This window comes from Dama dama, chromosome 1 (genome assembly GCF_033118175.1).
Source record: "Dama dama isolate Ldn47 chromosome 1, ASM3311817v1, whole genome shotgun sequence".
Taxonomy (NCBI): domain Eukaryota; kingdom Metazoa; phylum Chordata; class Mammalia; order Artiodactyla; family Cervidae; genus Dama; species Dama dama.
This window is the reverse complement of record NC_083681.1, coordinates 74,523,251-74,545,425: the sequence shown is the minus strand read 5'-3', so window position 1 is coordinate 74,545,425 and position 22,175 is coordinate 74,523,251. Positions and strand designations below refer to the sequence as shown.

The 22,175-nt window shown below is 46.4% G+C and overlaps 2 protein-coding genes across 9 annotated transcripts in view; one reads left to right on the top strand and one right to left on the bottom strand.

The window, feature by feature from the left end:
* AMBRA1 (autophagy and beclin 1 regulator 1) overlaps positions 1-22,175 on the top strand; it is a 166,130-nt gene that overhangs the window by 126,157 nt on the left and 17,798 nt on the right. For all 8 annotated transcript variants that reach the window (XM_061152848.1, XM_061152823.1, XM_061152879.1 and 5 more), the window contains 2 exons: positions 8,185-8,373; positions 9,144-9,298. In XM_061152848.1, coding sequence (XP_061008831.1) covers positions 8,185-8,373; positions 9,144-9,298 — 344 coding nt within the window. The remainder of the gene's footprint in view (positions 1-8,184; positions 8,374-9,143; positions 9,299-22,175) is intronic.
* On the bottom strand, positions 20,381-21,120 carry LOC133063436 (6-pyruvoyl tetrahydrobiopterin synthase). The gene has a single exon (XM_061152809.1). It carries the CDS (start codon positions 21,043-21,045, stop codon positions 20,608-20,610), a length of 438 nt encoding a protein of 145 aa, XP_061008792.1. The 5' UTR covers positions 21,046-21,120; the 3' UTR covers positions 20,381-20,607.

Below are 22,175 nucleotides of genomic sequence, written 5' to 3'. Positions count from 1 at the left end.
TGCCAATTGATATTCTCACCTGTGGTTCATGAGCCTGCATGTTTCCTTAAGCTCTTGTTTTCAGACTGTTCTGTCATATTTTAGAGTATTTGCAGCTCTGGTAGTAAAAATAGTCTGTAAGTGGGAATTCTCTGTCGATCCAGTCGTTAGGGCTCTGAACTTCCACTGTGGGGAGTACAGGTTCAATCCTTAGTTGGGGAACTAGGATCCTGCAAGTCATGTGGTGTGGCCAAAAAATATGTATATAGTATGTTGATATTTTAAATTCGTATTTCTCGCATTATAAGCCAGGTTGTATGGCTCTTCATACATTTAGCCGCATGTGTTTCCCTTTCTCGGCTTGTTCGTGGGCTCACCTGTGTGTGTGTGCATGTGTGTGTGTGTGCATTGTGTGTGCTGTGTGTGTGTGTCTCTGTGTGTTTGTGTGTGTGTGTCTGTGCGTGTGTGTCTGTGTTTGTGTGTGTGTGTCTGTGTGTGTGTGTGTGTGCGCGCGTGCATTGCTGGTTTTTTCCTTATCAGTTCTACAGGAGCTCTTTATAAATCAGAAAATTAACTCATAGGAGGAGTTTCCTGGTTGTCACTTGTCTTTTGTCTCTGCTGAAGGTTATTTTTGTCATAGGACTTATTTTAAGTAGTCAGAATTATCCAACTTTCCTTTTATGGTTCCTAGATTTTGCGGCAGCATCCAGAAGATCAGATAGTACTTTTATATTTTAATTTTTTCCTTTAAATCTTTGATTCATCAGAAGGTTAACCCAGTCCAAAATAAACAGAGTATGACCCAACTTTTCCCCCATGTGGCTGCTCATTTGTCCCAACCAGTATACAAAATGATTCATTTGTCCCCATTGATTTGGGATGTCACTTTCATCCTATTAGTATCCTGTGAGTATATAGATGTATTTCTCCTGTCTTTTCTGCCCCAGGAATCTGTCTGATTATTCATGTAACAGTGTCACATTGGTTTAAGTTTGAGGCTCTATCTTTTAGTATCTGGTAGGACTGGTCTCCTTTTGTTATTTTTTAATCCAAAATTTCCTGCCTGCTTGAACATTTTGGTCATCTGTATGGACTTTAAAACTACCTCGCTTCTTTCCTTCACCGCCCTGAAAAAATCCTGTCAGTGTAATTAATGTGATCCCATTGAATATATAAAATAACTTAAGGAGACTCAGTATTTTTGTGGTATCTTATTATGTAAGAACATGGCATGATTTTCTGTCTCTCCAAGTCTCTCTTATGTTCTTAAAGTTTTCTTCATGTAATTTTATACATTTTCAAAGTTTATTGTTAAAAGCTTTTTTAAAAATTCTGCTCTTTTACTGCATTTGTTTACTAATTATAGTTGTTATTCAGTTCAGTCTCTGGGTATGTTATCGGTAAATGGTATTAATTTTACCTTCTCCATTTCAAGTTGTACACCTGTGATTTCTTCTTCTTGTCTAAGTGCATTGGCTGCTACAATCAGAACAGTGTTAAATAATAGCAGGCATCCTCATATCATTCCTGATTTCAGTAGGAAACATCTAGCTTTTTCCCAGTATGCATAGTTAACTTTTGGGTTAAACCAGAACTAGTTTATCATTTTAAGGAAGACATCTATTCCTGTACATGTGTGCGTGTTAAGTCACTTTAATTGTGTCCAACTCTTTGCAACCAAATGGACTGTAGCCTGCCAGGGTCCTCTGTCCATATGATTCTCCAGGCAGGAATACTGGAGTGGGTTGCCATGCCCTCCTCCAGGGGATCTTCCCAACCCAGGGATCAAACCCGCATCTCCTACAACTCCAGCATTGCAGGCAGATTCTTTACCGTTGAGCCACCGGGGAAGCCCCTATTTATTCATATTTTATTGTTAATTTTTATCAAGAATAGAGACTGGGAATTCCCTGGTGGTCCAGTGGTTAGGACTTAATGCTTTCACTTCCTGAAGCCCAGGTTCAACCCCTGGTTGGGGAACTAAGATCCTATAAGCTGCATAACCAAAAAAAAGAGAGATTAGATATTAAATTCAGTCATGTCTTATCATCATCTATGATGATAACTAAATGTTTTTTTCTCTCCTTTGACCTAATAATATGATCATTATGTTAATAGATTCTATAATATTGAACCCCTCCTTACCTCCCTTGAATAAACTCTACCTGGTTCATGGTATGTTCTTTAGCATTAAATTCTTTCCACATAGCTTACTGATAATTTACTTCAAGAGTTTTTTCCTTGAAATCTGTGAGTTTTGGTATCAATGTTATGCTTGTGTTGCAGATATAATTTGAAAGTTTTTTTTGTCTAGAACAGTTTAAGTACTATTATAATTACTTGTACTTTTTTATAATTTTAAGGTCTGAGCTGGTTGCTTTCTTCTTTCCTCTTTTTTTTCCACAAACATAGGGCAAGGTCGTTCTTTGATAGCATTCTCTCTGTCAACTGCCTTATGTTGATTAAGCAAATGAACTCTTGAGCCACACTGTCTGGGTTCAGATCTGCGCAGCCACCTTCTAACAGTGTAACCTTGGTTAATTAATCTCTCTGAACCTTAGTTTCCTTGTCTATAAAATGAGGGTTATAATAGTGCCAACTTCATGTGACTGTTATGAGAATTAAATTAGTTAGTACACATCAAGCACTCTGAACAACATCTGGCACTTACTGTAGTAAATGGTCAATAAATGTTAGCTCTTTTTATCATGTCTTTTTCTTGAAAATTATACCATGATTCTTTGAGAGTATGGCCATAATTCTAAAGTCACCCCTGCCCTGTTTTCAGTACTCCAAGAGGTACCTCTGGAGAGTGATGTTCATGTAAAGAAGATAGTTCTGTCTTAACCTGTTGGCTCATCTGTAATTGGCTTCTGATCCAACATTCTGAAGCATGTTGTTTTCTCCCCAGTGGGAGACAATTTTCTTTGAAAGAAAAACCAATTCTGAAGAATACAGGCACTGGACGTACTACTGGCACAGTCTTTTTGGTTGTCCTTAACATTCTGTGTACAAGCCTCCACTTGTTCTGACTGCAGCTTCCTGTCATTCTCCTTCTGTGTTCCTTCCTGCTTCCTTTGATCATGGGTGTTGTAAAACCTGAGCTGATCAAAGAGCATTATGGTACAACCAGATTGACTTATTTAGCTTGGCTTACCTTTCCCCCTCATTTAGGTCCTGTGTAGTGGTAGAATTCTGCTTCTTGAAAGTGCCCTATTTTACTCAAGAGTTACTTAGGAAAAAAACTTGGCATTCTAGGAGTTTAGGGTTTGTTGGTGGCCGACGTTCCTTGCCATGGTCTTACCCTCTAGAATGCCAGTCACTTTTACCTGAGGTTCCTGTCATTAACTCCGCTTTTCCTGGTTGGCCTGAATAAAGTCTCGTTACAGTTTTGATAGATTGAGTTGTCGTCAGAGTTAAGGTGGGGATCTGTTTTGCAGTAGCATTTGTTTCTGAACCTTGCCTGCTTCCCAGAGGAGGGTAGCGTTTGGCTTGGGCCCTCAGTTTTACTCATGTGTGGTCAGCAGCCTCTGTGCTGCTGTGTCATCTGACTTAATCTGAATTGAATTCAACCCTTTTCTAGAATTAGGCTAAAGAGTCTCACCACCTATTTCTCTTAGTTGAGATGTAGGATTAATGGATTTCTATCTGTAAAGAGTTAAGAAGTTTGTGAGTAAGGCCTCGTATAACAGGTAATTTTGAAACTGCTGTCATTGGGGGGAAAAAAAGCTCATTAGATGTACTGTGTGTTTAAAGAGTAAGCTCTTATGGGTGAGTAGCATTGGTCACCAGGGTGTCCCGGTGACCTTAAGAAACCCAGAGGCTGAACGGTGCGGGGCACACACACACATCCACAGAGAATGTTGTGATTGCCACTGTTGGGCATGCTTACATAGTGTCATCTGGAGCTCTGTGCAGGAGGTCTTATTCTGAAATATGAGGGCTCAGAGATAGCCAAAAGGAAATTTTCCTGCTGATTTAAACCCCTTTGGGTTTTCCAAATCAGGGTCTAATGCATTTGCAAAACCACTGCAGCCACTAATCGCTCCTGTGGCCTCATCTGGCCAGCCAGCAACAGGCTGCAAATCGATCTTTGTACAAGGTGTTTGTTTATAATTTATGGAGCTGATAGGAAGGCAGAGCCATCTGCTCCTCCAGGCATCAGTATTTCTTACCCCTCCCATTCCCTGCTAGGGCATTTTCACTTGGAAATCGTTTATAATTAGGAGGCGATTACACTGCAAAGTCTGGAACATGGCTTCCTGCTGTCTCCTGCATCGTTCTCACTCCCCCTGGAGCTGCCCCGCTGAAGCTCTGAAGCGGTTCTGATTTGAAAAATCCTTGCTTTCCTAGCCCTCATTTCCATCCTCAACTTCCCAGCTAACTGCTCCATCATCATTCCCCGCATGTGTCTTGCCTTTCTGTGCAGGGCTGTTTGCTGGAACTTCAGCTCAGGGATCAAGGGGTGTTTGGTGAGGCAGCAATTTTCAAGTGTGGTCCTAGATCAGCAATATCGGAGACACCTGGGAACTCACTCGAAATACAAATTCTCAGGCCTCACCCCAGCAATCAATCCAGGTGATTCTGGTGCATGGTAATACCTGAGAACCACTGCAGTAAGGCAAGGCAGGAAGCAGAACAAAGATTTCTGGTGGCTTGCGGGTTGCCACTACCCCAGGCTGTATTTCACTTCACCTTTTTCTCCACCTGATTACATTATTGTCGAGTCCAAAAAAGGATGAGCTGTCCTTGTCATTAGTGTATTACTTTCCTATGGCCTGAGAAAACAAATAAGAGGGCCAGGAAATCTCTCCCTGTGTAAATTAACTCATCAAAATTTCAGCCTTCTGAGAAGACGCTGTACGAATGAATTGAAGCAGTGACCACTCACCATTGTAACTGAACATTTCCATTTCCATGTGGGAAATTAATAGACAACAAGCAGCAAATGTAAATTGCTAATTGGAGCTCTGAAATATTAATGAAACTGTAAACACACCACCCAGTGCTTGCTGAAGCTACCAAATCACTCTTTGCCTACCATGTCCCCATCACTAAGGGAGAAGTAAAACCCTGGATCCCTAGCTACACACCAAATTGAGCCTGCTGCTGGAGAAACTCCACTTTAATTCCAGTGTTCTCTTTTCACTTGTTATTTGCATCTCTGTCTGAGCTCACTGCAGGAACTGGGAGCAGTTGTGAAATTGGGTGGGGTTGAGGGGAGGGGACAGAATTTGGGAGCTGGCCGTTGAATTGGAATCATCCTTATTTATACAGTACAGACACAAACGCAGTGGCTTGGATTTGGGGGCTCACAAAATGCTTTTTGTCTATATGCCCAGTTTTTCAGTCAGTTAGAGCCAAACTTCTCAAGAAGGAAAACCTTATTTGTAATTTCCTCCCCACCCCCAGCCCACCTTAGAGATTAATCTGGAAGTTGGATAGCATTGCTGACTCAACAGACATGAGTTTGAGCAAACTCCAGGAGATAGTGAAGGACAGGGAGCCTGGCACGCGACGGTCAGCGGGGTCACAGAGGGTCGGACACGACTTAGTGATGGAACTGCAACAGTCTAGCAGTGCTTTTCTCATGGTGGTGGTGAGTTTTGAGGGTCATTGTAGGCTTCTGTATGTTTAAACTGCAGGTTAACACATATGAAGTAGAACTCTGTAACAGCAAGGTAGAAAAGCCTCCTTTCATAAAACACGTGCGTTTTCGAGACATTAAATGCAGATAAGATGGACACTATGCAGAGCTGTCTTAAAGCCCGCAGAGCCCACTCCTTCTGCGTTTATTTTCAGGTCCTACTTAACATTTGTGGTTTACTTTTTCTCTCCACCTTGGATGGTCAGTTTCTTTTTACCTCTCTGAGAACTGTGCCAACATCAAGGTTACAAAACGAAGATGGACTCACTCTTAAAGCTCCCCCAGTTCCTTTGACTCTGTATCCCCAACTGTAATGCTGTGTCTATTCAGGGAAGGGAGGAGGTTGTTATCTTCCTGGCAACAGGTTTGGGACCCTGAGTAAGGAGCAGATGGTCTCAGTGCTAACTAGATCGATCTAGCCACACAGTCCCGAGCAGATGGTGGGTTGGAAGTTGAGCAGCACAGAGCCCTAATGGTGATAGCACTGAGTATTTGGCTGTCATTATTTTATTAGTTAGCAAACAGAACCATCCTTGTGGTCCCTTCTCGGTGCTACGTGTGATGGTGCGGTCCATGTCAGCCCCCAAGAATTGGCACAGTAACCAGTCACTGTGTTCCGATGTCTTTTTTGATCTACTCTGTCATCTGTGTGGCTTCATTAACATCACACAGAGAGAGGGAAGTGAATACAGAGCTTTAGAAGTCACTCCCAAGTTCCTGATAAACCTCAACAGCCCCTCCACCCGCCCCTAGAAAGCAGTTCTTTGTTTTCTTTTCCTTAGGGTAATTTCTTGAGGAAACTCACCCTTGACATTGGCTCCTGGAGGAGCTCACCTAGAATCTGGTGAGGGCTCTTGAGCTTGCCTGTTGGTTTGTTTTAACTATAATGCCTCTCCCAACATTTACGCCCTGGAACCCTACGAGCAATCTTTGGTAAAACTAAGATCCAGAATGCTGTCCACTGTACGGATCTGCCAGAGGATGGTCTGTTAGAGGTTCAGTATTTCTTCAAGATCTTGGATAACTAGCAGTATAGAAAGTAAAGCAGTCACAGGTTGGGGCATTTAGACAAGAGTGAATCACGCACATGAGAAATGTGTTCATTCTTTTATTGTCCATTGTTTTAACCTGACTGAATACAAGATCAACAAGAGCACTGTACTCCTGGCAATTATGGCATATGTTAGAACATGGATTTTTGCACTGTAGACAACATTCAACATCAGTCTATGGGGTACTGCATTGCTTTTTATAAAGTCCAAAATAAAGATTTATTTTCAAACAAAAAAAAAACAACTATAATGCCTCTGCCAGTGGCTGTTTAAGTAATCTTGCAGTAAGAGAAAGAGGGACTTCCCTGGAGGTCCCATGGTTTACGACTCTGCATTTCCAGTGCAGGGAGCACAGGTTCAATCCCTGGTCGGGAAACTAAGATCCCACATCCTCATGGTGCAGCCAAGAAGAATTTTTACGAGATAGAGAAAGAGTAAATCATTCCCTTTGCACATGCACATAAGGTGGATCTGAAGGAGACAGAGCCCAGAGGCGCTTGGACGTGCTGTGCGTCCGTTCCCTTTGGATGTGTTGTGCTGTTCCGCTCATGCCCGTGCTGCGCGCACCCTGGTTCCAGGCTCACATCGAGGGTAGACCACTTCCAGAGATGCGCACAGTGGGCCTCAGAGAGGGGTTCAAATGGGAACTGAGACCAGGTATGCGGGCCCAGTCCCTGAGCTGGCTCACATTGCATAGGCTCTGTCAGGTGGAATGGATTCTCCCCACCGACACAGTCCTCCACCCCGCCCCGCCCAAGCCCTCATGCTGAGCCAGCCTGCCTCCTGGCTGACTGTGCATAATTCTCATAAGTGCTAAGTGCAGACTGGAGCTGTCCATGGTCATAGGCTTCTGGCATGGGTGGAGGGACCCACCCTCCCAAGCAGAGTGAAAAGTTCCAGCCCTCCAAGCAGGGCTGGGCTTTCTCTTTATCCTCTCTTGTGGAATTAGGGATTAGTATCAGCAAGGAGCTGTCCAGAAGACTGAAGTCTCTAAATGCTCCAGTTTTCTTAAAGGAGAAAATAAGACACAAATTTGTGAAATGATTTCCTTCTCCAAGGTCACATAGAGGTGGAGAGTAGCATTCTCACCCCCAAGCAAGTTTTACCTGTATCACCTTTTTCTTGGAATCAGTGGGTTTACATTTTAATTCATCTCAGTTTTGATCTTTTGGACAATAACAGCTGTTGAGTGGCTCTTCAGGGACAATTTTTAATAACTTTCTCCTTATCTCTCAAATGTTGTCTCTTAAGTGTGAGCTAGGACTCAGTAGGTGGTTGTGGTGTATTGACTGTAGTTTCCTATTACAGGGGTAGAAGAGAGATCTTTTCAGTGTCTTGTGTTGCTTGTTTCGTGACATTTTAGTAGGATAAGGCAGCCTTCAGTATTTCTGGAGAGGGCTTGGATTCAGGCCCTTAGGGAGACACCCCCGAATGTCTTGACCCAGCATTTTTCACACCATTAACTCCAGACTTCCTTGCCCTCTTCTCTTTCTTTGTCTGATGCAGCCTCCGTGAATGTGCTGGTGCAGAACTGCAAGATCTACAATGACGCCAGCTGTGACGTTTCTGCAGATGGCCAGCTCCTGGCAGCCTTCATCCCCAGCAGTCAGCGGGGCTTTCCTGACGAAGGCATCCTGGCAGTGTACTCCCTGGCCCCCCATAACCTGGGCGAGATGCTCTACACCAAGCGGTTTGGTAAGGGATGGGAAGCCCAGCATAGTGACACATGGTACCTCGGCCTGGCATTCCCTGGTGAGGCTCCACTTAGGTGGGAGTGATGGTCACATGCTGCCCCCTGCTTCACAGGCACAGGTCAGAGGAAGATGCCCTGTCCTAGCTGGTAGCGTTGCAGGAGAGTCCCAGAATGAGAGTCCTCCCCACCACCGTGGCATCACCGGCATACTCCCGTTGTGAGGGGCGAGAGTGGGGGAGGAGGTCTGTTCTCAGTCATGGCTCGGGGAAGTGGGCATGCTCACACACTGTAAGCCAGTCTGGCATTGTGTAGATTTATGTACAAGGGTGTTCACAGCGGTGTTATTTGTCACAGAGAAAAATGACAAATTCTGAAGAGTTGCTTAAATAAATGATGGTGCATTGACAAGACAGAATACCATTTGGCCTTTTAAACGCTCTTACAGAGGAATATTTAATGGTGAAAAATGTTTGTGATGTATGAAGTGAAAAAAATGGATTTCAAAATAGCAGTTACAGTACAATGATAATTTTTAAATGTGATTCTGTGCTAATACAGGTTAGCGTTCCTTAAGTACTCTTTACATGTCAAGACCTAGACGCAGTACTTTACACACCTTCTCACTGTACCCCTCACTGCCGTCCTGTGAGATTAACCCCAGGATGACCAAACACAGATGAAGAGCGGAGAGAGAGAAGAAAGACTACAGGAAGATGATTTGCTGGTAATCTCGAGAGCTCTAGGAACGCCTCTCTGTGCTTCTGGCCCTCAGGTCCCAACGCCATCTCGGTGAGCCTGTCCCCGATGGGCCGGTACGTGATGGTGGGCCTGGCCTCGCGGAGGATCCTGCTGCACCCCTCCACGGAGCACATGGTGGCCCAGGTCTTCCGGCTGCAGCAGGCGCACGGTGGCGAGACCTCCATGAGGGTGAGTGCCTTGCTCGTGGCTTCGCCGCGTGGTGGTTCTCCTAGGCCTGGCCGGCAGAGAGTGCAGGCCAGAGGTGTGGTCCCCCAGCCAGGACCAGAGGCGTCACGCCCATAAGGAGCCAGGAAGGACTCTAGTCCGGCCCAGTCGTGACCAGCCAGCCTCACTGTTGGACCCTCTAGGCCACTAAAAGGCAGTCTTTCTCATACCCTAAATCACAAGCTGGGGCCCCAGAGGCCTGAAAGGATCTTGGGATAGAGACCAAACTGAATACTTCCTTTCAACTTGAGACCTGTAGGCTGGAGATACATAAAGAACCCAATGAAATATTTATGTCTTTTTGTTTTTTAATTTTTGAGGAGGCAGGCTATAAAAAGAGATAGGTAGTATACTATGAAATGTTCCTTTCCTGAGGCTGTAATCACAGTGGGAGGTGCGGACTCTGCGGAGCTGCCATGCTCCTAACTGTCCCGTCCATCCACCAGCAGGGAAAGGTGGTGTTTAGGACCCACTCTTGTCTGAAGCCATCCTCTGTGTATCGCCATAAAAGCCTCTGGGCGTCATGGGGTTAGTGGCCTCCTGGATTCAACCAGTCTAGCTTCTGACTGAGATTCCCACATCCCACGGGGGCTCATTTGGCCAGTGTTTTGTCAAGGGGAGTTGGGCGTTTGAACAGTTCTCTAATTAGATGGTATTTAAGCTCTGTCTCGAGCTAAGAACCTGTGAATTCCCCTAGCACTGTGTGCTGTGCCACTTATGGTTTTATGCTCTTGCTTATGTGTTGTTGCATGTTTTCTTTAGCTGTGTGGTATGTCTGTTTAATCCACCCAATTAGGTTCACTGTAAGCTCCGTAGGGGCATATCCCCCAGGGCCGCTCATTTAGTGCCACACATGTAAATGCTTGTGGAATTCAGGCTGGAATCTGAAGCATTGGTTTAAAGAAAAAGCCTGAAGACAGGACCCATGATACGCAGAGCAGTGGAAAGCAGGTGGCCAGGCATGGCATCTCCAGCCTCTTCTCACTCCAGTTCTGCAGGGAAGAAGCCCTGCTCTGCTGAGCCACTTTCCAAGCCCCTGGAACGCATAAGGCCTTCTCCTGCCTGGGTGCCTTTATCTATAGTGTCCTCTTCTCCCCGAAACCCAACTGCGTGCAGGCTGCTTCCCTGCTGTGGAATCTTCGAATCAGGGTTGATCACTCCCCTGTATGGAGCACACTGTCTGTGTTAACACTTGTCACACCAAACTGCCATTCCGTATCTCCATGTCATTCTCCTCTCTTGGCCCAGGAGCTTGTTGAGAATAGAGACCCTGTCTGTTTCATCTTTGTGAAGTCCAAGTACCTAATGAGGAACCTGATACTTAGGAGAAGCTGAGGGAATAAAAGAGAATCTTAGGAAAAGCATCCTTATCATTTCCAGCTTGTCACTAGCAGGACCAGTGAAGGGCGACTTCATGTGCAGCATGCCTCTGGCAAGGGTAGAAACGAGGCATTGTCTGCTCTTGACATCATAATGACAGGAAAGTTCTGATTCTTGAATTCCGTGTGACTGGAAATGTTTGACATTGAGTGATTGGGAGGGGACTTCGTGGAAGTTCATCAAGCCTGTTTTCTTACCTAGAGAAATGAGGATGGAAGGTGAACTTTAAATATTCTTATGTTAAGCAGATTTGGTTGCTAAAAGTACCTGGTGTCTGCTTTTCACCACCTAGAGTCTTGGTCCTTGCTGTTCTTCTTACCCTTCCTGCCTAACTATGGAATAATGGTTTCTAATCATTAAGAGACAGGAGCAGTAATGGACATCTCCAGCCTCTTCCAGAAGCCAGGGCTCCTGCCCAACTTTTGGGCACAGCCTGCCATCCTAGCAAGGTTGCTCTCTTCCATAAGTAGCCAGAAACACCTGGCTGAAGGCTCCAGAGTGGAAGCCAAGATGCTGTCACAGATGGGGCCTGCCGCGTAGGGGGTGCAGCTGGAGAAGTCTGCTGTGGAGATGAGGGTCGCAGGGCACCTAGCCAGCTGCTGCGTGCGTGACAACAAGAGCTGCTTGTCAGGCCTCCCAGGCTTGTCAGGCTTTTGATTCTCAACAGGCCCCACCTGCTGCTTAGCAGGGGCTTCCCAGGTGATTCAGTGTTAAAGAATCCACCCACCCATGCAGGAGACGTGGGTTCCATGCCTGGGTTAGGAATCTCCCCAGAGTAGGAAATGGCAATCCACTCCAGAATTCTTGCCTGGAAAATTCCGTAGACAGGGGAGCCTGGTGGGCTGCAGTCCACGGGGTCGCAAAAGAGTTGGACACGACTGAGGACGCCCACACCACTTGGGAGAGGAGCTAAGTAATTTGAACGTTCTCATTTGGGAAGTGTTTCTCTCACATAGGAGGCAGGATCTGGGCTTCTCAGCAAGGTTTTTGCTCACCCTGTGTCTACCCAGTCTGACTTTAAGCCCCCGTGCTAGAGAAAGGTTTCTGGTTTTCCAGGTCTCGGTTGCCCCTTATGACTGAAGACAGCCAAGCACTCAGCACATGTCCCTGAATTCAGTACCCGGTGGGAGGGAGACACCAGCTTTTTTGGATAGCTGTGCTGTACCGCCATTTAAGGCAAGAAGTGCCATTCTTGTCTGAGAACAGGGAGCAAGGGTTTAATGGGACAGTAGAGCCTCGCCCTCTTTGCACAGGTAAGTGTAGATGAGTGTCTGCATCCGTCATGTCCAGCTCTGTCCATGAAGGGATTGTGGGCACTGGGCCTGTCCTAGAGCTCCTCTATCAGGTCCCCCTTCTCCATGGTGTTAGCTCTTGGAATTCACTGTGTTAACACTGAGAGGTGAAATTGTTGGGCCAACAGATGTTCCTTGGAGAACATCCCCAAGAGCATTGACTTACGTTAATTCCCACTGAGGGACCCTCTTTCCTCAAGAGATGATCCCTTACCCAATCACATATGAAAACTGTGAAAATGAATTGCTAATTGCTCTTAGCCTGGGTGCACTTATTAACAGCAAGTTCTTCAGACCTGTGGATCAGTGCTTCTCAAACTGTGCTCCTTGGACAACCTGTATTAGAATGCACAGGGTCCTGGTTAAAATACAGGCTCTACTGCAGAACTAAAATCAATAAAAATTGGACGGGGAGGGGACCAGGTATTTGTGTCTGTCAAACAAGCTTCCAGATGATCTCATATGCACTTGAGTTTGAGAACTGCTGTTCTTAATGACTGCTTTCTTCATTTTGGGTTTCTGCCTCTTCAAGGCAGAGCCAGCCTCAGGTTCCCGTCTTACTGTGGTTTTGTGCATGGCGCTTGATCCTTTGCTGATTTTGTTGGAGGCACAGTGGCGTTTGTGTTCTGTTTCCTATCAGACTCTTTGCTGTTTGGCTGTCCATGCTTCACCTCCCATCTTTTCTCTTCTGTCGTTGCTTTCCAGGGTTCTCCCTTGAATATCTCTGTGTGCTGAATTCTTTTCTTCCCCATGTTGAGTTTAATTATTATCCTTGTTTCTAGGATCTAGGGTCCTTAGACATTCGCCTTCTCTGCTTAATAAGGCTAGGCGTAGTCTTCCCAATTTTAGGATCATTGGCAAATCAGGAGAAATAAGACTGGACGCCTGTTTTGTCTGTCCCTTCCCTCTGTCCATTTGAGGCCCCTCCAGGCTGGATATGCTGTTGTCCATGCTTCAGGGCCTCACTTGCTGCCTGACTCCCTCACATTTGAGCCAGTGGAGCTTTTTGTTAATTTCTGTTTTGTTTCTAAGTTAGACATTTAGGGATTGCTGAGCTGAAGTTTTGCTGAATTCTCAAAACACTCAACTGCCTGAGTTCCCTCTCTGCTTTCATTTCCTAATTGGAAGAAAGCACAATGTTGTAACTGAAAACAGCGATTAATTTTCTAAAATTGTGGCAACTTGCACAGAGTAATAACTCTGGTTGTAACCAAGTGAAAGCATAAAATAACAAAAATATAGAATTACTAAGGAACCCAGAAATAGTCATACAGCAAACTGCTGTTCCAGTTTGCATGGGTAGTGAGTGCTGCTTTACCCGGGAATGGGGGCAGGAGTCAGCGGTGGGGGGCGAGGGGAGGCAGTGCTAGGCGGTTTGAGCTAGAAAGCAAGAATATGTTTCGTGGTTTCCACACAGGAATTAGCAGGTGTTATGCTTCTCCTCCCAGATGCGCAGACCACCCCCTCCCCACAGCAGGTGGGGGTGGCAGGCATGTAAGTGGTTTAATGAGAACGGACAGGGCTTCTCATCCCATAACCCCTGCTTCTCCCAGAGGCACTGGCCACTTGGCTGTCACCAGCGCCGGTTTGCTTTTGTCTCTGATCGCTTTTTGGGGGGCGGCAGGAGTGATGGACGAGGTACTTGGGTGGGAGAAGCGAGCCCTGGGATGGAGAGCAGTTTAGCTCTCCTTTCTCCCTGAAACAGCATCGTGCTCTGTAACGCAAAGCCTCCAATAACTTAAGGGCCAATTTTATCGAAAGCTTTTTCTTTGTGGCCATGTGGTGAATCTGTATTCAAGGGTTGAGCATCCATTACCCAGACAGATGGTTAGTTTGGAGGGGGTGCTGGGAAGAGAGAGCCTGCCCTTCCCTCCCTTCACCCCCATCTCTCTCTCTTCCTCCTGCTTCTCCCCTACTCGCCGCCTTCCCTCTGCTCTCCCACCGCCCCAGGCCCCTTCTTGACCCTGCGAGTTCTGCTCGCAGGACTGTGCTGGACTGTCCCCGGATGTACCCTCTCCCTCGAGCACGCCAGCTCCACACATACACATCCCCCAGGACTTTCCTGGTGGTTCAGTGGTGAAGACTCCATGCTTCCACTGCAGGGGGCTTTGGAACTAAGATCCCACATGCCTCAGAGTGTTACCAAGAAAAAAAACACAAAAAGGTATGCACACCCCCCCCTCCCCCTTCATTCTCAGTTCCTAGGCAGCAGAAAAGGCAGGCAGGCTCTTTAGACCTGCAACCTACTCATATCTAACTGGGCAGTGGGTCTCAGTGTGTATTCCCAGGACTGAGTCTGCATCATCAGGGAACTTCACAGAAGTGCAGCTTCTCAGTCCCATCCTAGACCTACTGAATCCGAAGCTCTGAGGGTGGAGCCCAGCCATCCTTGTTTTACCAAGCCCTCCAGTCGAGTGTGCACACCGAGTCAAGATTGAGAACCAGCCATCAGCTGCATGGGGTTTCTAGTTAGACCTGTCAGTTTAGCTGTGTTCCTTTCTCTTTTGCTGTCACTTATGTCTCTTACTGTCTCTGAAACCTCGTCTGGTTTATTTCTGTGGCTCCTTTAACCAGATCCCTCAGGTACTGTCAAGAAGTTGAAAAATTGATGGGGACCTCCTGCCCCTCAGCATTTCGGGATCCTGCTGGCATCCCAGTGATGGCACTTGAAGGACTACGGCTGTGGCGCCTTCTTCCCAGTTCTAATTAAGATTCTTACCTGCCCACAGCTGACTCCACTCAGGCCCATGCCTTTTGGCCTGCGTGCTATACGGAGATTCCTGGGCTTATGACGTGAGAAGCAGTAGCTTTATCTTTCTCTCTAGGACCTTCCCCATCTGCAGGAGCGGTTCTTGAGCTCCTTTCTCCAGCGTGGACTTGCTGCTGTCCTTGGATGGGTGGTGCCGCTAATGCCCATTAACGGCTGTCTTGGTTCGCCTTGCTCATGAAGAGACATTCGCTGGCTTTGTTTCATGCCATTTCATGCCATCTTCGTAGAACAGCCTAGGGATGACTGATGATAATGGTTGTTACCATAGGTTCATTAAAATGAACCACAGAAAAAACCTGGCGTGCAGAGTACTCTGATGAGTCATAACTAAACTGGAGCTGAGACCCTGGGTCAAGATGGGTGGCCAGTGCTGTCCGCCCTTGACCAGCATTATGTGACTAACATCTGTAGGCTCTTTTGGCCTGTCCTTGCTCCAGTCTTCAACGTATACCCTTTACCATGGCTTCCTCCTTGCCCTGAATTTAGCCTGTGATCACATCCAATCATCTGCACTTACTTAGATTCTAAAAGTCTGATATTCAAACTTGACTCAATCCAGAGTATTCTCCAGAAATCTTAAGAGAACTGAGCCTCTTAATCTTGTCTGGCCTTGGGAGTGGCAGACACCGAAAATAAAGAGATTTTATTTTTGTATCCTGGAAGGGTACTATTTCTTCAAGGAGAGATGGGGATAAAAGAGAGACAGCTTTGTTGTCAGAAATGATTTACTCCTTCCTAAGATTTTTGTCCTCATTAATTTTCTTAAAGCTGCTTGTCAGTTGATTAAAAGCCGCTTCCGCTGCAATTATCTTAAAGTTGACTTCAGAGATGTGGTTACAAAGCATCCATCCTCAGAAAGTTTCTTTCTTCAGCACATCGTAGGAAAGGGGGAGGGGGTATGGGAGAAGTCAGTGGTGTCTCTGATGCGATTTGTCAGAGTAGGGAGGGGGCAAGATAAAAAATTAGAAATAACGTTAGAGCTGCAATCAAAGCCATTCGTTTAGGCGAATTTTTTCCATGACAGATTCCTTCGACTTTGACAGTTTTTTTTTTTTTTTTTTCCTTCCATGGCTTCTTAATAGAGCATAGCCTGTGCTGCATTTTATTCTTTTCACTCAAAATCTTACTGAGGCCCTGCCCTGGGCTGGATACTTGGGTCTGGGAGTACAGTGAACAGAATGGATCTCATCGCTGCTGTCCTAGTGCACACACACTCAACATCTGGCCTCTTAACGGTCTTTTCACTGCGGCGTCCCCAGCCTTCACTGTGTCCGGCAAAGAGGCAGTCCACGTTCGTTCTGGGAATCGATGTCGCTCTGAAGTCCTATGTGCCGTTTGTGCCCCGCGCATATGTGAACACACACCCCTACTCACCGCACCATTGGGGCACCTGGCGTATGCGTCACGAGATGGTAATCGAACATAAGTGTTAGATGGCAATCCTCGTGTAACTGGGGTGTCTTGCTGCTCTCCACAGTTCTGCCCAGCATCAGCGAGCCTCTCAGGGCTCTAGTCCCAGCCCTGAGACATGCGGAGAGGTTCCCAGTGGGTGTTTCAGGAGTGAAAGGCAAAGCATTTTTTTTAAGAATTGGTTGGAGAGCCAACTTTTCCATTTCTAGAAGCCAAAAGTATTTTAATGTTACTCCCATCTTGAACTTTCTTCTTTCAAAAAGTATGGATCAAGTAAAATAGATGAGGGTTTCCCTGGTGGCTCAGTGATAAAGAATCCGCCTGCAATGCAGGAGATGCAGGAGACCCAGGTTGGATCGCCTGGGTCGGGAAGAGCCCCTGGAGGAGGTCAGTGGCAGTCCACTCCAGTGTTCTCGCCCAGAGAATCACATAGCCAGAGGAGCCTGGCAGGTGTGGTCTGTAGGGTCGCAAACTTAGCAAAGTTTATGAATATATTTGAAAGACTCCCTTGTCTGAGCTGAACATCTAGAACAGCTACACATTTGGCCATTTCCTTTGAGACTTAGAAAACTGAAGAAAAGTTTAAGAACTTGTGCTGTGCTTAGAGCTGTGGGCACGGGAGGCAGTAATTATTTTTAACTTCTGGAAGTTCCAGGAGTCTTGCGTGCCTTGGTATTTGATTCAGCACAAAACGGGATCCCTCAGCTGAAGTCATCTCTGTGCTTCAGTCCTAATGGCGAGGATGGTCTTTGGAAAGCATCAGGCCGACTGAAAGAGAAAATTCCTTGTTCTCTGACTGTCCTTGGGATGCCTTTGAGAGGAACAGATGAATAAGACAAAGTCTGTAGGTCTCTGCAAATCACAGGAGATTGGCTGGAAATGACTTCAAGGCTCCAGGTTATCAGGAGCAGAGGGCAACAGGTTGCCAAGAGTTAAGAAAAGGAGCTGTTGGCTCTTCTTTTCTGCTAGGAGAACTTTGGTTTAAACACAGGTGAACTGGGAGATTTGTTTTCTGCTTCACTTGAGTAAAGAGGAAAGAGTAAATGACTTGGTATTCTGATTTTTATTCTTAAATAACCGCTTCAAAACCAATATTCTATGAGTTCTAAACTCCAAAGTAGTATATAAAGAAGGCTTGGAGACAGTCAAAGAAATGAAAGTTTCTGAAAAGCAGTCATATTTTCCTAGGGATGAAGAAACTTCGTAATACATTTGTCTAAAGCAAATCAGCAGCCCAGCAGAGAGAAGAGGTGACGTAGTATCCCTCCCCTGGCCTCCTCTGGGATGTGTGCATTTCTCAGCCTGTGACTAGATGTGTAGCCATCCATTTCCATTGAAAAGTCAGCTGTCTCTTAGCATCTGCTTTCCATTGATTTTTCTTCCTCTTCCCAGAGAGTTAATTCTCTTCTAGGAACCCTCTCTAAGAGCTTAAAGTCTCCCTTGACTCCTGTCGCCACCCAGAAGGCATTTCTCCTCCTCACAGTTCTTTCTGCCCCAAAGCCCCTTTGGCTCGGCGACTCCTCCCGTGGCCTTTCCGCCACAGTTTTTGGTTGTCCCCTTCCTTCAACCAGCCTTCCCTGTCTTAGTTAAAAACAAGGGCGACCTGCCGGCAGTTCTTGACCCCTTGCTGTCACGGTCCCAGCACTCAGGATGGTGAGATACCCAAATGTAAGCTAGATAAGCTCAGAGTTCTGTTCTTGGCTGATCTGAGCAGTGCAGTTTGCTGCTTGGACTAATGATCTGAGCTTTATTGACATGCCGTGGAAAAGAAAGCCTCTTGTTGAGGGCAGCAATCATTTTTCCTCTAAATTTTAAAAGGATGAAGAGGAAGGTTTCCCACTGCACTCCTCTGGCTGCCTCTCGTTCTTTTCCTGTCTGTCTTTGAAAAAGAAATAGGACCCTTTTAGTTTTCATCCTGGAACTGTTTCCTTTTATCCCTACTTCCTGTTAGTTAAGAGGATTTGAGGGATGGAGGGGCGAGTGGTACAAGAGACGGTCTTGGGCCCCAGAAGTAGAAGAATCCTTGTCTTCTCCCACTCCCTCAGAACTATAAAGATCCTGTTGACATGCTGCGACTGCACTGACTGAAATATGTGCTCCTTCTGGCTTATTGATTCCAGTTCCGCTCATAGATGTTAGAATAGAGAACAGCCTCCTTGGGGAGGCGGGGGTCCTCTCGGCATTTGTCGTCTAGCAGGGAACAGCTGCAGCGGAGACAGGTTAAAACCAGCGCTCTTCAAGCATGACTCAGCAGCTGGGTTTCATGTCCAGCCCCCGAGAGGGACCCCAGGACCTGGTCATCCTCCTCCAGTATATAATGGAAGTCGGCGTTGTAGCTTCTCTTTCATCAGAGACGGGGAGGAATTTTTGGCAGGCCCCCGGCTTTGTCCTTAGCATCCAGCAGGGAGTTTCTGGACACCTGACTAGTGTTAAGGAAGGCTCTACTGGAGATATATTTGGGGTGCCTTAAAATAAAGGCCAGAGCTTCCTTTGAGCTATCTCGAATCTTCTCTCTTGTTGGTGCTGATGGACTTCGGGCTTGCAGAGCTAGTGCCAAGCCCTAGTGTGGGAGGAGAACCCACAGATCGCCCAGTCACAGGGTTGGAAAGACTGATGGCTGGAACCATAAATGATCTGGGAGTAGCCAGAGCTACCCAACCATCTGTCAGCATCGGGGAACTTGCTGCCCAGGTATTTGATTGTCTGTGGGGCCGATGGTGAGGAGTCATCCCCGGTCCTTGAGATTCTTTGAGCTGTTAAACTGCATCCAGGGAAAGGAATGAAAACCTCACCTCCGGGTGGTTTTCCACGCGGAGCAGATGCACATTCCTTGAGGGTCCTTTAGTTCCAGGCACGTGTCAAACAGGAGCACTGGATCTGATGGCCGCTCAGAACCTGTACAGCAGGGATCCTGCCTCCTCCCTGCCCTCATACCCCCTTGTCTTTTTGCCCTCATCTCCCTCCTTCCCATCCCCACATTAGAGTGTGATAAGTAAGCAAGTGCTTATCAGGAATTCTTGAGGCTGCTGATCTTCACGTGGCATTTTCTGGCTTCCTGCCACAAAGCAGGATTTAGCCTAATACCCAAACGCTGGAGGAGATGGGCTCTTGGGAACTGCCCTTTCAACACTGTTTAAGGACTTGGTGGGGGGGGGTGCCATAACCAGAGGACGGATTGATGCCCCGTGACTCCTACAGCCATGGAGGTTGTGAACAGCCATGCAGCAGGGTCCCAGGGTCTCAGCCTTTAACTACTTCTCTGCGGTCGCTCTGACCTTGTCACACCTAAGCTAGGTCACCCATCGTACTGGCTTCTTGAGAGTTTTGTCCCCAAAGCAGGTTCCTGTACTTGAAAGCAAATTGATAGTATTTGCTTGTTAATCCCTCTGCAGTAGCAGACCATAAAAAGCTAAATTTGTGACATGTGAGGTGTTTGTTGGCTTCTTTATTAGTCAGGAACATTTCTAGAAGAGAGTCCCCTTATTCTTATGAGCGCTTGGTCAAAACACTCAGCACGACCTTAAAGCATTTGATTTCTGAACCATATTGTCCCCCTTCTTGCAAGACCAGTTTCCCTGGCCCTTCTGCCCCATTGCCTGCAATAATGAATCGTTATGATTTTAGGGGAGACTCTTGTGAGGCTCAATAGAGCTGCCACAGGTGAAAAATGAAGTTTCCCTCATCCAGCCACTGAAATGAACATATCCCTTCTGAACTCCGGGTGTATCCCCACCTTAAATTATCTGACCTTTGGAGAAGGAAACTTGAACGCGTTAAGAGATCCCAGCCACAGTTGCCTGATCACAACCACTTTGTCCTTTGGGTTTGTATACTGAGTCATATTTAACCAGAGAGCCGATAGGTTGGACAGAAACTATTGATTATTGTTTGGAAAAGGGAAAACCTCTGTGAGAAAGGATGAAGGCACCTCACCCATCCTCTGACTCGACAGAGAACAGCTGCGTAGGTGCAAAGGGCAGCACACTGGCCCTGCCGTCACCTGGGCAGTCACCCAGTGAGGCTGGTGGAGAGGGATAGCTGTGAATTCCTTCCCGGCTCCTACCAGACATGTACGTGCAAGGGAGAGATTACCCAAAGGTAGTGACTCGTTTAGAAATTCAGACTCCCCTGGGCCCTTTTTCAGTAGTTGCCTCAGACCAAAGATTTCAGGAGCCCTGGCTAATTCTTTTTTTTTTTTTTTTTTTTTTGCTGAAGTGATTTTAATCTATAGATGAACAACTCTTTAAATGATACTGAGAATACATTACAAACTTGGTTTTAAATTAGATTTGAGTCTACAACAGGACTCACTCACAGTGATTCCAGAACACAATGTGGAAGTGCAACAGTTAGGTGATGACTTCTTAATTGTTCAAGGGGATAAAGATCTTCAAATATGGATGGAAATTAATCTCTAAGAGTTATTCTCCTTTATAGACTACAATATTATTGTCAGTTTCATATACTTTTACTTTATAAAGAACTCCCACAGGAAGAAATTTCTGGAGGTTTTCCCAGATATATACGGCTACATTTTCTGTTGTGCTTACAATGTCTGCAAAATACGGCACATCTAGATCCAGATTCTTATGATCAAGGGGCTTCATAATCGCCTCCTCCATACACTCCTTGAGGTCCGTCAAATTCATGACCATTCCTGTAACAGGATCAATCTCTCCATGTACTGTCACCACAACTTTATAATTGTGCCCATGGCCATTTGGGTTGTTGCACTTCCCAAATAATTTCAAGTTTTCTTCATTACTAAGAGATTTGCTGTGCAGGCGGTGGGTCGCGCTGAAGGAGACGAGGCGGGACACTCGCGCCCGCCGGCGAGGGCCCGACCCTGCCCCCTTCATGGCTCTGCAAGCCCCCGGCCCGGCCGGCGTCCCCACCGCTCGGCCCGCCGCCAGCCCGGGATCCTGGCTAATTCTTATATCTGGAATTAAGTGAGGTGGGGGGTGCATAGGAGGTTCTTAATGCAGCAGCAGCCACAGGGCGGCCGGTCTCAGGCCTCAAGCCAGAGCCGGTTCCTCATCTGTTACAGACCCGCTCAACCTCAGGACCATAGCAGCGCCATGCCGGCAGGTGCTACTAGCTGCCCAGGCACATTCCAGCACAAGAGCCGGAGAATGTTTACATAGGATTCTGTGTGTGTGTGTCACACCTCGAGCGCACATGCCACTGAATTCTGTCGAGAGACTGTCCTGTTAAAGACCTTTCAGGTGGACACCCAAGGCACAGGAACACGTGTTCCCAAGTGCAGGGCTTCTTGTCACTTGATTTCTGCAAATGGTGTGGACCCTTAGCTCAACATTTAACTTTTGGGGGGGGTGGGGTCTCTCATCAGGATAATGAGAAAAGCAATTATTATTATCCTGCCCTAAATTCATTTTTTAATATTGCTTTCTGAATCATGCTCTCCTTTGTTCTCTCATTGTTCCCCCTTCTGTCAACCCTTAGCGACAGGTAAAGGCAGATGAAGTTCATCCTTGTTTTATAAAAAACCTAAAAGAGGCTAAAAGAAAAAACTTCATATCAACTAAAACTCTAGTGTATAAATTCTCAGTTTCATGTCCTTTTCATAGGGCCTGATGACTTTTTTTTGAAGCCCCAGATGCTGGTTCCTAGAAATATTGTAATAACCAGAGTTACCATTTCTGAGCCTGCACCAGGCATTTCATATACATCGTTTCTTTTCATCTGCCCCATTGTTTGAGTGGTGGTGCTGTCTGTGTTGAAACGGAGATCCAGAGACATTGTTAATGCAGTGATGTCAGGACTCAGACCCAGGTCTTTCTAACTCTAAAATGTTGCCCTTCACTCTTCCACTGCCTGGCCCCTGTCTCTGACTGAAGTTGATTCTGGAACATCGTGTCGATCAGTAGCCAGATCTCACCTTCAGCCCAACCTGAGACAGAGCTAAGCTGCCCCCTGAGAAAATAGTAGCTTTGGAAACTTGCAGACCGATGAAAGGAGATTTCCTTTG

What these genes read in the sequence shown, in the direction of transcription:
- LOC133063436 (XM_061152809.1), bottom strand. Translation starts at nt 21,045, where the DNA reads ATGAAGGGGGCAGGGTCGGGCCCTCGCCGGCGGGCGCGAGTGTCCCGC.